Source organism: Emys orbicularis, chromosome 4, assembly GCF_028017835.1.
Source record: "Emys orbicularis isolate rEmyOrb1 chromosome 4, rEmyOrb1.hap1, whole genome shotgun sequence".
In the NCBI taxonomy this organism is placed as follows: Eukaryota; Metazoa; Chordata; order Testudines; family Emydidae; genus Emys; species Emys orbicularis.
Genome location: NC_088686.1, coordinates 14371252 through 14385331, shown reverse-complemented (window position 1 = coordinate 14385331; position 14080 = coordinate 14371252). Strand labels below are relative to the sequence as shown.

At 42.7% G+C, this 14080-nt stretch overlaps 1 protein-coding gene across 1 annotated transcript in view; it reads left to right on the top strand.

Moving 5' to 3' along the window:
- C4H14orf39 (chromosome 4 C14orf39 homolog) overlaps window positions 1-14080 on the top strand; it is a 47119-nt gene that overhangs the window by 19409 nt on the left and 13630 nt on the right. The window contains exons 7-8 of the mRNA XM_065402569.1: window positions 1774-1913; window positions 2424-2503. Of these exons, the coding sequence (XP_065258641.1) occupies window positions 1774-1913; window positions 2424-2503 (220 nt within the window). The remainder of the gene's footprint in view (window positions 1-1773; window positions 1914-2423; window positions 2504-14080) is intronic.

Below are 14080 nucleotides of genomic sequence, written 5' to 3'. Positions count from 1 at the left end.
AGCACTACTTGTCTTTGTCTATGATGACTGCAAAGTCACCGTGAGCATTGTGTTAATGAGGCTCTTCAAGGTTGTGTTCTAACACAATAAATATTGTAGTGAAGACAAGGCCATGTTCACCGATATCTCACAGCTTCATCAAGCTAGGATAAAGAAATTACTGCTGTGGACACGAGATTTTATTTTGACTTTAGAGCCTCTACTTTTGCCATTTGACGTGCACCTTGGCAAAAAGCCAAAAGAATTATCTGTTTTGCAATTATGATCAAGATAAAGATTTCTTATTTACTCAGATGACTAATAACAATACAGCTGAAGTAGATACTGAAGACAAATTATCTTTTTTGTTCGTGCTGCAATTTTGAACATTTTGAGCTTCAGTCTGTAGTTTGATTTTTCTTTTAACGATTATCAGTTAAGTCAGAGAGAAGGAAAGACCATATGATTCCTATGGATTTTTTCAATAGCATTTTTAAGGGGGAAAATATATAACCACCTTGTATATGTGTTAAGTTTAACTCCAAGCTGATTTGAAGGTCTTTATTCCTAAGACTTCATTTAAATATTTCTTTGTCATCTTAAGAAATTATGACATGTGACTGAAGTCTTGTTTCAGTAGCTCTGATGGAAAGATCGTATTTTCCTGGAATGATAAATAATGTAAAAATACTTTATTACCATAGGGCCAGATTGTTAAAGGTATTTAGGCACCTAAAGATTTCAAAAGCACCTGGATGCCTACCTCCCACTGGCTTTTGAACATCCCACTAGGCACCCAATTGCATCTTTAGATATCTAAATAGCTTTAAAAATCTGGTCTGTAGTATCAGGTAGTTTTTGCTCAGAACCGCCATTATCTCACAGCCTTGTCCAATTCAGTGCAGAATGAAGGCCTCAACAGGTGTCACCAAACAGCCTAGTCCTGAACAAAATGCAACTCAGTAGTCCTAGCAAAAGCTCTCGGTTTATCTCCAACTTTATCCCTGGTTGCTTTTCAGCACTTGCCATGCATTGATTTCCTTGACATCTTAAAATGACACCATCAGCTTTAATATCACACTTCTTTTGGAAGATTTAGTATCCCCTATTGCTAGAAGTAATACCTATGATTACTATAACCGAAAGATTCTTCTCTTTTTCTCCAGTTTGTTTATTTTGTGCATTAGACAGCACTTGGTGTATGGTCATCTGTTTAGTTCATTATGCCTCAATCCAGCAAAGCAATAAGCATATGCATAACTTTAAGCCTGTGAGTAGTCCCATTGACTTCACTGGAATTATTCACTTGCTTAAAGTAAACACTTGCTTTCATATGCTTAAATGCACTGATAGATCAAGGCCCTTTCCTCTTTTGTGTGTGTGTTGCTGTGTTATATGGATCTTTCAGACAGCAACAGGGAAAGAGAAACTTTTTTTTAAATTAGGAAATTTTGATTTCAAAATTACAAAATAATGCAAAGGGGACTTGAGAGCAGGTACCTGAAAGTACTTTTATTTTTTTTCTTTTATAATGACAGACTTTCAAATTGACTGCATCCCTTTAGTTATGATCAACCCATTGCCACTTTCACCTTCTGCTATCTTCAAGACCTCTTTATGCTTGGTTTGCAAGCTTTAAGGAAAGTTTAAAATTTGATGGATTTCTGGGCTAAAAGGATTTGGATCTTTCTTGAAGTATGGATCTTGGGAAGAAAACACCTTTGAAAACTTCACTTAGAATAGTCATGTTTTACTAAATTTCATTTTTAATTGTTGACTCCATTTTTAATTTAGGATGTTTGAAGAGATTGGAAATCTACAGTTATTAAATGGGAAACATCAACAGTATAAACCATTACATCTGCCTTGCATTCCTCAGAAATTAGTCCAATCTGTACAGACTTTTAGACTGTCTTCGCAAAGGACAGAAACAGGTGCAGTGTGTGTTTCTAATGATATTCTTTCTTTTATTTTTTTTGTGGGGGGCAGGGGTGTGTGGAATTTGGTTCAAAAAGTAATGAAAATATAGAAACCATAGTAACTTATCTAATCAACAGTCTTTACTATGGCACTTAATTCGAATTTTCAATGGGAGTTGGATGCCTTAGTGCCCTTTGTGCTTTGAAAATCTCCCCCTACCTCTGATACCTGACTCTTCTCTGCCACAAAGGACATGATAGTATTTTACTCATTTTAGGTAAATCCAGTACACTGTATTGAAATATTTGAAATTTTGCATTGGTGAAATTTTTCAAACATTACTTTTTGCATACATTAGTTTACAGTAAATCACCTGGTACTTTCATACTGTGCGATATATTTCTCTCAGATCCATATTAAATGCCAAGTTGATTAGTTTTATTCACAAGTTCAATTTAATTAGGGCACACTGTTTAAATATAATACTGCTAACAGTGTTAAGTAATGTTTATTGAATAATGCAGGTGAAGAAGAAAGAGACAATTCCATGGACCATTCAGGTATTGCTAGTATTTCCTTGAGCCAAGTGAACAGTGAAACACAGGTATGCAGTTCTCCACTTGAGAAGGCCATGATGCCACAGAAGATGTTTTATTTGTTTAAATTAAAAGCACTTAAAATATTTCCAGTGCTACCGTATCTTAAAACTAGATAACACAGGGAGGTAGATGGTTCAGGATTTGGTAATAGGATAGAGAATCTTTCCCCCTTAGGTTGCTGTTTCAAATCAAACTCAAGTCACTAGTGACTGAATGCTTTTACTCTCTGATGGCCATTATGAAATGAGATTGGTGATCATACTAGGCATTCTACCATTGCCTTCTTTTCAAAATTCAGGTCTATAACTATGCCCCCACTCGTACATGGTATCCAAGTCTTTTAAATGACATCAGGCGATTCACTTGGGCATGTTTAGCAAGTTCTTGGCATCCTAAAACGGGACATGTTCTTGAATCACTGAACAATCATCAGTTGGCTACCCCAATAAAGAATTTAATAAAGAACTGACGCCTAGACGCATTAGACTCTCTGTGGCTGACAGCTCAGTTTTGAAGATCAGACAGGGAAAATAAACCAGGGCCCTATATCTTAAAGGCACAGACAGAGCCTCTCCATACACTGGAACAACCTGTACTTACATTTTGTCTCTCCCTCCCATGCCCAGAAAAACAGCTTTTGTGGTATATTGAAATGTACTACAACTTAAAGCACATCCAGTAACTGATTTTTTATGGAACTAAATATTAAAATAAATAGCAATCAATAAAATGTACCTAGCATTCATATTTATATTTAATTGGGAATACAGGCTTTCAATTTGGAAAGCTGCTTATTTTATGCTGTCCTCGAATGTCAAAGTGCTGCTGCAGAATTTAATATTAATAATACATAACTGCAACAGATAATACATTGAAGCAATTGTCAAAGGAAAAGGTAGACTTATGGGCAGCTACGTGTGTGGTGAGGGTGGATTTTTGCATTTTGAGAAGAGTGAAAGAGGAGTAGCTTTCAGCACTAGAAAGGTGATGGGGGCTTTCTTTTCCTTCCTGCTTGTGGCAGTTTTCTTACCTGTAATTCTTCCTTCTAGGAGAAAGGAGTATTCCCTGTCTCTCTAGAGAGAAGGGTATACGTGGCTCCTTTCCCTCTTCCTCTTATCAACCCCATCATTCTCTGTCCGTGGGCAATGGGATTTTCTATTGGCTTCTTTTTTTCAAGCCAGTCTATAATTCAGCCCTCAGATCCACCTACTTCCCATTGTGTCATCCCTTCAAGGACCATGCAAAGTATTATTCCAATAATAGTGTTGATTTCTGGATTTCATATATACCTTTACAGAAGAGTGAAAACAGCAAATGCTGAATAATGATTGTTTTTGTTTTCCGTCACTGGCAGCAAAGGTTTACACTGAAATCAGACTATATACACTATTGTAGCATTATGAAATCAGTACAGATTTTTTTTTATGTTCTATAAGTTTTCTCTTCATCAATTTTCTGTATTTAATGAGTTAAGTTCCATTCCCATTTCTCCAAACATTAAGATAATTGTTGGAATAACTGGAACAATATAGTTAAAATAGTTCTTTCCAGGGTACAGGTTAGTTCCAAATACATACAATACTAATTAAGGCCCTGTTTATGCAGAGGCTTAACATTAAGCATGTGAATAGGCCTATTGACAAAGTTGAGCAAATGTAAATGTTTTTGCATGATTGAAGTCTAAGGGCTTGTCTACACTACAAAATTAGGTCGGATTTATAGAAGCCGGATTTATAGAAGCCGGTTTTATGCAGCCGACTGTGTGTGTCCCCACATAAAATGCTCTAAGTGCATGAAGTCGGCGGACCGCGTCCACAGTACCGAGGCTAGCGTCGACTTCCGGCGCATTGCACTATGGGTACCTATGGGTACCTATCCCACAGTTCCCGGAGTCTCCGGCGCCCATTGGAATTATGGGTTGAGATCGCAATGCCCGAATGATGCAAAGCAGTGCCGCGGGGGGTTCTGGGTACATTGCGTCACGCACCTCCCCCGCCGTCACAGCAACGGCAGACAATAGATTCGCGCCTTTTTACCTGGGTTACCTGTGCAGACAACATACCACGCCAAGCATGGAGCCCGCTCAGCTCAGCTCACCGTCACCATATGTCTTCCGGGTGCCGGCAAACGTGTGACTGCATTGCTAAACAGCAGCAGCAGATTACTGCCTTTTGGCGGTAGACGGTGCAGCATGAGTAGTAGCCTTCATCGGCGCTCGGGATGCTGGTAGCTGTGGGGCTGGCAGCCGTAGGGCTGCATTGCACCAGCCCCTTGCCTTTTGGCAGTAGATAGTTTATTACGACTGGTAACCGTCCTGTCAGTATTGTCTGCTGAGCATCCAGAAGAGGCCGAGGGCAATCTGGGTGCTCAGCAGATCTGAAAGAAGAGCTTTCCTCAGGTCTGAAAGCAAGTAAATTTAGAGGTTGCCTGAAATGCTCATAGATTATTGTAGCCTGAGCGCCTTTACCGAGCCTTCTGGCTACTGTACAGCAGCAACCCCTTGCCTTTAACCGTCCTCGTTGGACAATGATGGTTACCAGTCGTAGTATACTATTTGCTGCCAAGTATTGTCTGCTAAGCACCCAGAAAAGGCCGAGGGCGATCTGGGTGCTGGCAGACATGTGGCTGGCACACGTGGGGCTACATTGCTACACAGCAGCAACCCCTTGCCTTTAACCGTCCTCGTTGGACAATGATGGTTACCAGTCGTAGTATACTATTTGCTGCCAAGTATTGGCTGCCAAGCACCCAGAAAATGCCGAGGGCTATCAGTCATGCTGCACTGTCGTCTTAAGATGTAAAAAATAGATTTGTGTTTTATTCATTTCCTTCCCCCCTCCCTCCGTCAAATCAACGGCCCGCTAAACCCAGGCTTAGGAGTTCAATCTCTGGGGGGGGGGGCATTCTGTGTGACAGTTGTTTGTATTTCTCCCTGATGCACAGCCACCTTTCTTGATTTTAATTCCCTGTACCTGTACGCCATGTCGTCAGTCGCCCGCCCCTCCCTCCCTCCCTCCCTTCTTCCCCTGGTCTTTAGATACTAGTTTCGCGCCTTTTTTCAGACCAGACGCCATAGCTAGCACTGGGATCATGGAGCCCGCTCAGATCACCGCGGCAATTATGAGCACTATGAACACCACGCGCATTGTCCTGGAGTATATGCAGAGCCTGGACATGCCAAAGCAAAACCAGGAGGACCAGCTGAGGAGGAGGAGGCGATTGCAGCGCGGCGACGATAGTGATGAGGAAATTGACATGGACCTCTCACAAGGCACAGGCCCCAGCAATGTGGAAATCATGGTGTTACTGGGGCAGGTTCATGCCATGGAACGCCGATTCTGGGCCCGGGAAACAAGCACAGACTGGTGGGACCGCATCGTGTTGCAGGTCTGGGACGATTCCCAGTGGCTGCGAAACTTTCGCATGCGTAAGGGCACTTTCATGGAACTTTGTGACTTGCTTTCCCCTGCCCTGAAGCGCCAGAATACCAAGATGAGAGCAGCCCTCACAGTTGAGAAGCGAGTGGCAATAGCCCTGTGGAAGCTTGCAACGCCAGACAGCTACCGGTCAGTCGGGAATCAATTTGGAGTGGGCAAATCTACTGTGGGGGCTGCTGTGATCCAAGTTGCCAGGGCAATGAGAGGCCTGGTGATATCAAGGGTAGTGACTCTGGGAAACGTGCAGGACATAGTGGATGGCTTTGCTGCAATGGGATTCCCAAACTGTGGTGGGGCGATAGACGGAACCCATATCCCTATCTTGGCACCGGCGCACCAAGCCACCGAGTACATAAACCGCAAGGGGTACTTTTCAATGCTGCTGCAAGCCCTGGTGGATCACAAGGGACGTTTCACCGACATCAACGTGGGCTGGCCGGGAAGGGTACATGATGCTCGCGTCTTCAGGCACTCTCTTCTGTTTCGAAAGCTGGAGGAAGGGACTTTCTTCCCGGACCAGAAAATAACCATTGGGGATGTTGAAATGCCTATCGTGATCCTTGGGGACCCAGCCTACCCCTTAATGCCATGGCTCATGAAGCCATACACAGGCAGCCTGGACAGGAGTCAGGACCTGTTCAACTACAGGCTGAGCAAGTGCCGAATGGTGGTGGAATGTGCATTTGGGCGTTTAAAAGCGCGCTGGCGCAGCTTACTGACTCGCTGTGACCTCAGCGAAAAGAATATCCCCATTGTTATTGCTACTTGCTGTGCGCTCCACAATATCTGTGAGAGTAAGGGGGAGACATTTATGGCGGGGTGGGAGGTAGAGGCAAATCGCCTGGCCGCTGATTACGCGCAGCCAGACACCAGGTCGGTTAGAGCAGCACAGCAGGGCGCGGTGCGCATCAGAGAGGCTTTGAAAACTAGTTTTGTGACTGGGCAGGATATGGTGTGAAACTTCTGTTTGTTTCTCCTTGATGAAATCGCAGCCCCCCCCCCACGCACCCGGTTAACTCTACTACCCTGTAAACCAAGCACCCCAACCTCCCCTCCCCTCCCCTCTTCAAGCACCACTTGCAGAGGCAATAAAGTCATTGTTACTTCACATTCATGCATTCTTTATTAATTGAGCACACAACTAGGGGGATAATTGCAAAGGTAGCCCGGGATGGGTGGGGGAGGAGGGAAGGAAAAGGACACACTGCACTTTAAAACTTTAAAACTTATTGCTGTGGAAATCATCTAGGGTGGAGTGATTGGGTGGCCGGAGGCCCCCCCACCGTGTTCTTGGGCGTCTGGGTGAGGAGGCAATGGGACTTGGGGAGGAGGGCTGGTGGTTACAGAGGGGCTGTAGCGGCGGTCTCTGCTCCTGCTGTTGGTTACAGAGGGGCTGTAGCGGCGGTCTCTGCTCCTGCTGTTGGTTACAGAGGGGCTGTAGCGGCGGTCTCTGCTCCTGCTGCCTTTCCTGCAGCTCAACCATACGCAGGAGCATATCAGTTTGATGCTCCAGCAGCCGGAGCATCGACTCTTGCTTTCTGAGTACAAGCTGACGCCACTTCTCCTCTTCAGCCCGCGTTTCAGCACGCACCCTCTGCTCTTCAGCCAGCGATTCAGCTCGCCACCTCTCCTCTCGCTCATATTGGGCTTTTCTAAAATCAGTCATTGACTGCCTCCACGCATTCTGCTGTGCTCTGTCAGCGTGGGAGGCAGTCTGTAGTTCAGTGAACATTTCGTCACGCGTCCTTCGCTTCCTTCTTCGAATATTCACTAGCCTCTGTGAAGGTGAAACATTTGCAGCTGTTGGAGGAGAAGGGAGAGTTGTTTAAAAAAGATACATTTTAGAGAACAATGGGTACACTCTTTCACGTTAGATTTTGCTGTTCACATCACACAGCACATGTGCTTTCGTTGCAAGGTCGCATTTTTCCTCTTATATTGAGGGCCTGCCGGTTTGGTGTGAGAGATCACTCACGCAGTGCCAGGCCACAGATTTCAGCTTGCAGGCAGCCATGGTACGACACAGTCTTTTGGCTTTTTTAACCTTGTTAACAAGTGGGGATGGTTTAAAACAGTACTGCTCTCATTAACCATACCAAGCACCCGTTGGGTTGGCCATTTAAAATGGGTTTGCAATGTAAAAGGAGGGGCTGAGGTTTCAGGTTTAACATGCAGCACAAACCCAACTAACTCCCCTCCCCCACACACCCAATTCTCTGGGTTGGTCACTTCACCCCTCCCCCCCACCGCGTGGTTAACAGCGGGGAATATTTCTGTTCAGCAGAGCAGGAAGGGGCACTTCTGAATATCCCCTTAATAAAATCGCCCCATTTCAACCAGGTGACCGTGAATGATATCACTCTCCTGAGGATAACAAAGAGCGATAAGGAATGGATGTTGTCTGCATGCCAGCAAACACCGGGACCATACGCTGCCATGCTTTGTTATGCAATGATTCCAGACTACGTGCTACTGGCCTGGCGTGGTAAAGTGTCCTACCATGGCGGACGGGATAAGGCAGTCCTCCCCAGAAACCTTTTGCAAAGGCTTTGGGAGTACATGAAGGAGAGCTTTCTGGAGATGTCCCTGGAGGATTTCCGCTCCATCCCCATACACGTTAACAGACTTTTCCAGTAGCTGTACTGGCCGCGATTGCCAGGGCAAATTAATCATTAATCATTAAACACGCTTGTTTTTAAACCATGTGTAATATTTACAAAGGTACACTCACCAGAGGTCCCCTGTGTGCCCACAGGGTCTTGGGTGAGTTCGGGGGTTACTGGTTCCAGGTCCAGGGTGACAAACATATCCTGGCTGTTGGGGAAACTGGTTTCTCCGCTTCCTTGCTGCTGTGAGCTATCTATGATGTTCTCTCCATCCTCATCTTCCTCGTCCGCCGAACCCGCTTCCCTGTCTCCAGAGAGGGACTGATAGCACACGCTTGGGCTACTGGTGGCTGCACCCCCTAGAATGGCATGCAGCTCCTCGTAGTAGCGGCATGTTTGCGGCTCAGCCCCGGACCTTCCGTTTGCGTCTCTGGCTTTGTGGTAGGCTTGCCTTAGCTCCTTAATTTTCACGCGGCACTGCTGTGCGTCCCTGTTATGGCCTCTGTCCTTCATGGCCTTGGAGATCTTTTCTAATGTTTTGCCATTTCTTTTACTGTTTCGGAGTTCGGCCAGCACTGCTTCATCTCCCCAGATGGCGATCAGATCCCGTACCTCCCGTTCGGTCCAGGCTGGAGCTCTTTTGCGATCCTGAGACTGGGACTGGGACTCCATCACGGTTACCTGTGCTGATGAGCTCTGCATGGTCACCTGTGCTCTCCACGCTGAGCAAACAGGAAATGAAATTCAAACGTTCGCGGGGCTTTTCCTGTCTACCTGGCCAGTGCATCTGAGATGAGAGTGCTGTCCAGAGCGGTCACAATGAAGCACTGTGGGATAGCTCCCGGAGGCCACTAATGTCGAATTCCGTCCTCACTACCCAATTCCGACCCCCATAAGGCCGATTTTATCGCTAATCCCCTCGTCGAGGTGGTGTAAAGAAACCGGTTTAAAGGGCCCTTTAAGTCGAAAGAAAGGGCTTCGTCGTGTAAACGTGTCCAGGCTTAAGTCGACTTAACGCAGCTAAAGTCGACCTAAACTCGTAGTGTAGACCAGGCCTAAGAGGTCTTGGCTTAATTTAACACACCATAATAGAACAAAGGGGGCTAAGCAGAGAAAAAGTCCAGTTATTTAGTAGAAACACAGTATATTGGTACTTAATACAGGGTGTACTTTGGACTCACTGTTCACTTTGAGTCTAGTACATCAGGTTTGAAAATATCTCATAACTAAAATATTTCAGATAGTGAATCTAGAGATGCTGAACCACAAGACTATCTAACCCATGAGTAAATTAGGTGTATTTTGGCCCCACACCACTTAGAATCCACTAAAGCACTTGATTCCAGAATTATGAAATACTTCTGAAAGATTTTAATGATCGGAATATGTAAAAGTCATACATCAGTTGCAGGATAATGCTTCACAGGGCAAAAGATGTAGAGAAACAGGAAACGCACAAACTTAGCCATATTCTGCCATCTGTTACACCTGTACAACCTCACTGCTTTAAAAAGTGTTGCCCAGGAGTACCTGATCTTAGAATTTGGCCTATTAATTGTATTCTCTAAAATCCCAAACAAGTGAGATAAGTTAATGAGTGTCCTCTATTTGGTGCTCAGTTCATTTTGGTATGTGCTTTGCAAATAAAAAAAATCCTTTAAGCGCCTTATAAAGTACCGTGTTTCTGCTACGTAGGCATTTCATTAGGCTCTTAGTGCCACATTGTGCCATTAAGGCACAGACATGTGCTACACACAGCATGTAGGACCACCCCAGAGGGAACTCTGGTGGACAGTATTAGTATTCTGCTTTCTGGAACTCCCCAACACACAGGAACTGCAGGCTCACTGTACCTCACTTTAGGAGTGTGCACGTATCGGCCTTTAGAGATGGAGGCAGGTTATGGACCCACTCTCTCCATGGTTGTGAAGGAATAACTACCAAGAATGATTTGGGTTTGCTAACAGACAAATCAAATGTGGGCATGGAACATGATGCTGCCACAAATGGGGTTTTAAGAGGAAAATTATAGTATTACTTTAGGGACCAGGAAATATTCCCCTCTATACATCATTGATGAGGTCATATTGGCAAAAGGACATCATTTGGGAATCCATCCTATAGAAAAATGCTCATCTGGAGGTAATCCAAAGAAAAGCAGCAAAAACAACAAGGGTTGGATGTTATGACCTATAAATAGAGGTTAAGAGGACGGAATTTGTACAGCCTAAGGAAAAGTCAAAATATCGTTGCTGAAGTAACAATTTTGTAAATGCCTTTGTTTGAAATATTTCCTGTATTTTAGAAATTTAATGAGACTGCAGGGACTAACAATCCCAAAATTGCCAAAGTTCCATCCATAGCAAGCTTGCAAAACCAAATGCAGTTCAGGTAACTTTTTTTAGTAAACCAGTTTTCATTGCTGAAATTATAGATGAAGATGGATTTCATGGAAATAATCCACAGTTAGACAAACAGCAGCATTATTTCTGTTTTCTTAGATTGCTAGTTCCTCAGGAGCAAACAACTTGCAAGCAATGGTTTGAAAATGAAGCTACAGTAATAGGTAATGGGCTATTTGAGGTTTTTGGATGGAAAGTGCTATCAAAATGCAAGCTCCTCTATACGCGGATAAAACATATGACATAAAAAAAGATGAGAGGCCAAATTTTCATCCTGTAATAAATTGGGCTTCCATTTTTGCTTCTGCAATTTTGGTTACTTAGGCAATTTAAGTTTGTAGATGCAGTGAGGTACTGAGACATCCAAGTGACCTAGAAATTGTAGACACAAATTGGATGTATAAAAATGGAAGCCAGTGTCTGAAACAGTGGCCAGAATGGTGTAAGAAAATGGAAAGTAAAGGGTTGTAAGAAATTAAGTGATTTAGGAATCAATAATTGTCTAAGTAAGATCTGATAAATAATTTATAAAAAGAAGGGAAACAAACACAAAATAAGAGAATAAAAGACATAGAAGGGCAAAGAAGAATTGGGAGAATAGGCACAGTAACTGTAGTTTTCTTGGTAAATTGTAAGGGAATAAGAATTTATTTGTGGGATACATGCAGAACAGGTACAAAATTAGAACAGAAATACGAGAAGAGAACCAATAATTTTAAAATCACAAGTCTTTGAGTTTTGGTTTCAATTGGATTTCCATGGTATTGTCAGGTTAAATCATTGTCAGAAGTTGTAGTGCAGTTTGTGTATGTGAAGATCCTCCCTAGACCTCCCAGTATTGCAATGTGGGATCAGGGCCCACAATATGTGGGACATTGCAAGTCTCACATTGTAGGTTCTGAAATGTAGGACAAAAAAATCTGATAACATTTCTCATTTCCCTCTAGCTTTTATCTTTCCCATCTTGTTTTTTCCCTCTCCCTGGAGATTCCTCTGTCACTCCTTGTATGGGTGTGCTGTTCATACTGCTTCCACATCAGCAGGTCTACTTCTGTTCTTGTGTCTGCAACTAACATTCTCAGAGAGCAGTAGCATCAGTCAGGAGGAACAGAGCAAATCAGGCATAATGATAGCAGCCTAAGCAGTGCTTCCATAATATTGGAATAAGTGGCAGAATGATGGGAAACTACTTGGAAAATGGCCACAAAGTGGGATTCCATTAAGATTACAGGACACTTGAAAAGCATTGTCATGGAATTTGAATTGGTTTCATCGTCCTTATCAAATGCTTTGCAGAATCAGTAGGATGAATATACAAAGTCAGCAGCTTCAATACAAATGTTACCCAAACTAGTGTAAATGGTGGAGTCTCTAACTTGAAGTCCTTGGCTATGTCTACACTACAGACCTTACAGCAGCACAGGTGTACTGCTGCAGCTGTGCTGCTGTAAGATCTCCTGTGTAGCTGCTCTATGCCGATGGGAGAGAGCTCTCCTGTTGGTATGATTAAACCACTGCCAATGAGTGGCAGTAGCTATGTCAATGGAAGAGCGTCTCCCGCCAACATAGCACTGTCCACACTGGTGCTTTTGTCGGTGAAACTTATGTCGGTCAGGGATGTGTTTTTTTTCACACCCCTCACCAACAAAAGTTTTACTGACAAAAGTGCTAGAGTAGACATAGCCTTTAAATCATGATTTGAGGACTTCAGTAACTCAACCAGAGGTTAGGGGTCTATTCTAGGAGTGGGTGGGTTAAGTTCTGTGGCCTGCAATATGTAGATCATGGTGGTCCCTTCTGGCCTTAAAGTCTGCAAGTCTATGAATAGCAATGTAAAGTTAGTAGACATTTTCAGGTACCCTTTCCCCATATCAGGTTTCTCATTTAGTTACAAGAACTATCTTTTTAAAATAAATGCTGTTTGTTATTTGTGATACAAACAATGCCAACTTCTTTGTATAGGAAACAAAGATGCTGAATGTGCAGATAAGGGAGCAGCAAGTAAGTCAAAGGATTCTGCATATATATCTCAAGTAAGTTAAACATTTTTCTTGTTTAACTAGTTATTTTATTTAGAATAATGAGATTACTCTGCCTGAAATGAGACTACTGGCAAGAACAAGGAGAGCAGGATTTGGTCCTTGGTTTTTACAGCCTTCAATATAATCATTTATCTGCATATTAAATACTTTTTTTTTCAATGTTAAAATTATATTTTCCTCCAATATCCAAGTCATCCCTAAAGATAGCTTAAGTTCACTACACATCTTCCAAGATGTGAAATTTTTTTAGTTAATATACTAATGATACTTGTAAAAAGTGGAGCTTTCTGTCAGGGCAAGAAAAATTTTGGATAGTGGTCAGATTGCTATGAAATACCATGCATTCTTTTGGCACAGTTAGCTTGTTCGTGAATCTAGGACCTCAATAAAATGACTTACGTCTATAGTTTTATCAGGGAGGAGAAAACATGGTTACTATAATATATGAGTGTCCCTGAGATTCTGTTCTGTGGCTGATTGGACAGAGGAGTTGTTGCTGTAGCAAGCAAGCTTTAATGTCTTCTTTTGTTTTGGATGATTAAAGATTAGTCCTCCTGGAAGCAATTTTTACTGAAAGCCGTATCAGCTTGTAGTGAAAATTGTCCATTTTATATCTATAAGAGCTCTGAACCTTTCTGTTATCAAATCTTTCTTCAGGAGGCATGTGATATCTATAGGCTTTTTGTTGCACAATGAATTCCAGGTGGCTGAATAAAGAACTTTTATTAAGAAACCAGGAACTTTTCTTTAAAAAAAAAAAGTGTGTTTGGGCCAACATTAACTTGTGAAATTTTCTGGTACATGTTCATGGATTTTGGTATTAATTAAAGTCACTAAATAATTGGAGTGTTACCCAATATGAACCTATTTTGATTTATTATTAGTATTTGTATTATGGTAGAGATGTGCTACATTCAGATTGCCATTGGACTAATAGTTTGGGAATTAATTGTATACAGAGCCTGGTTCAAATAAGGTGGTAGAATGAGGTACAAATTATATTTCCATACAACAGTTGATTTCTCTGCGCAATACAGGAAATTTACCTTGTGTAAGGACAGATGGTGATACTTCCACTTATGCTTCCTTGTTTCT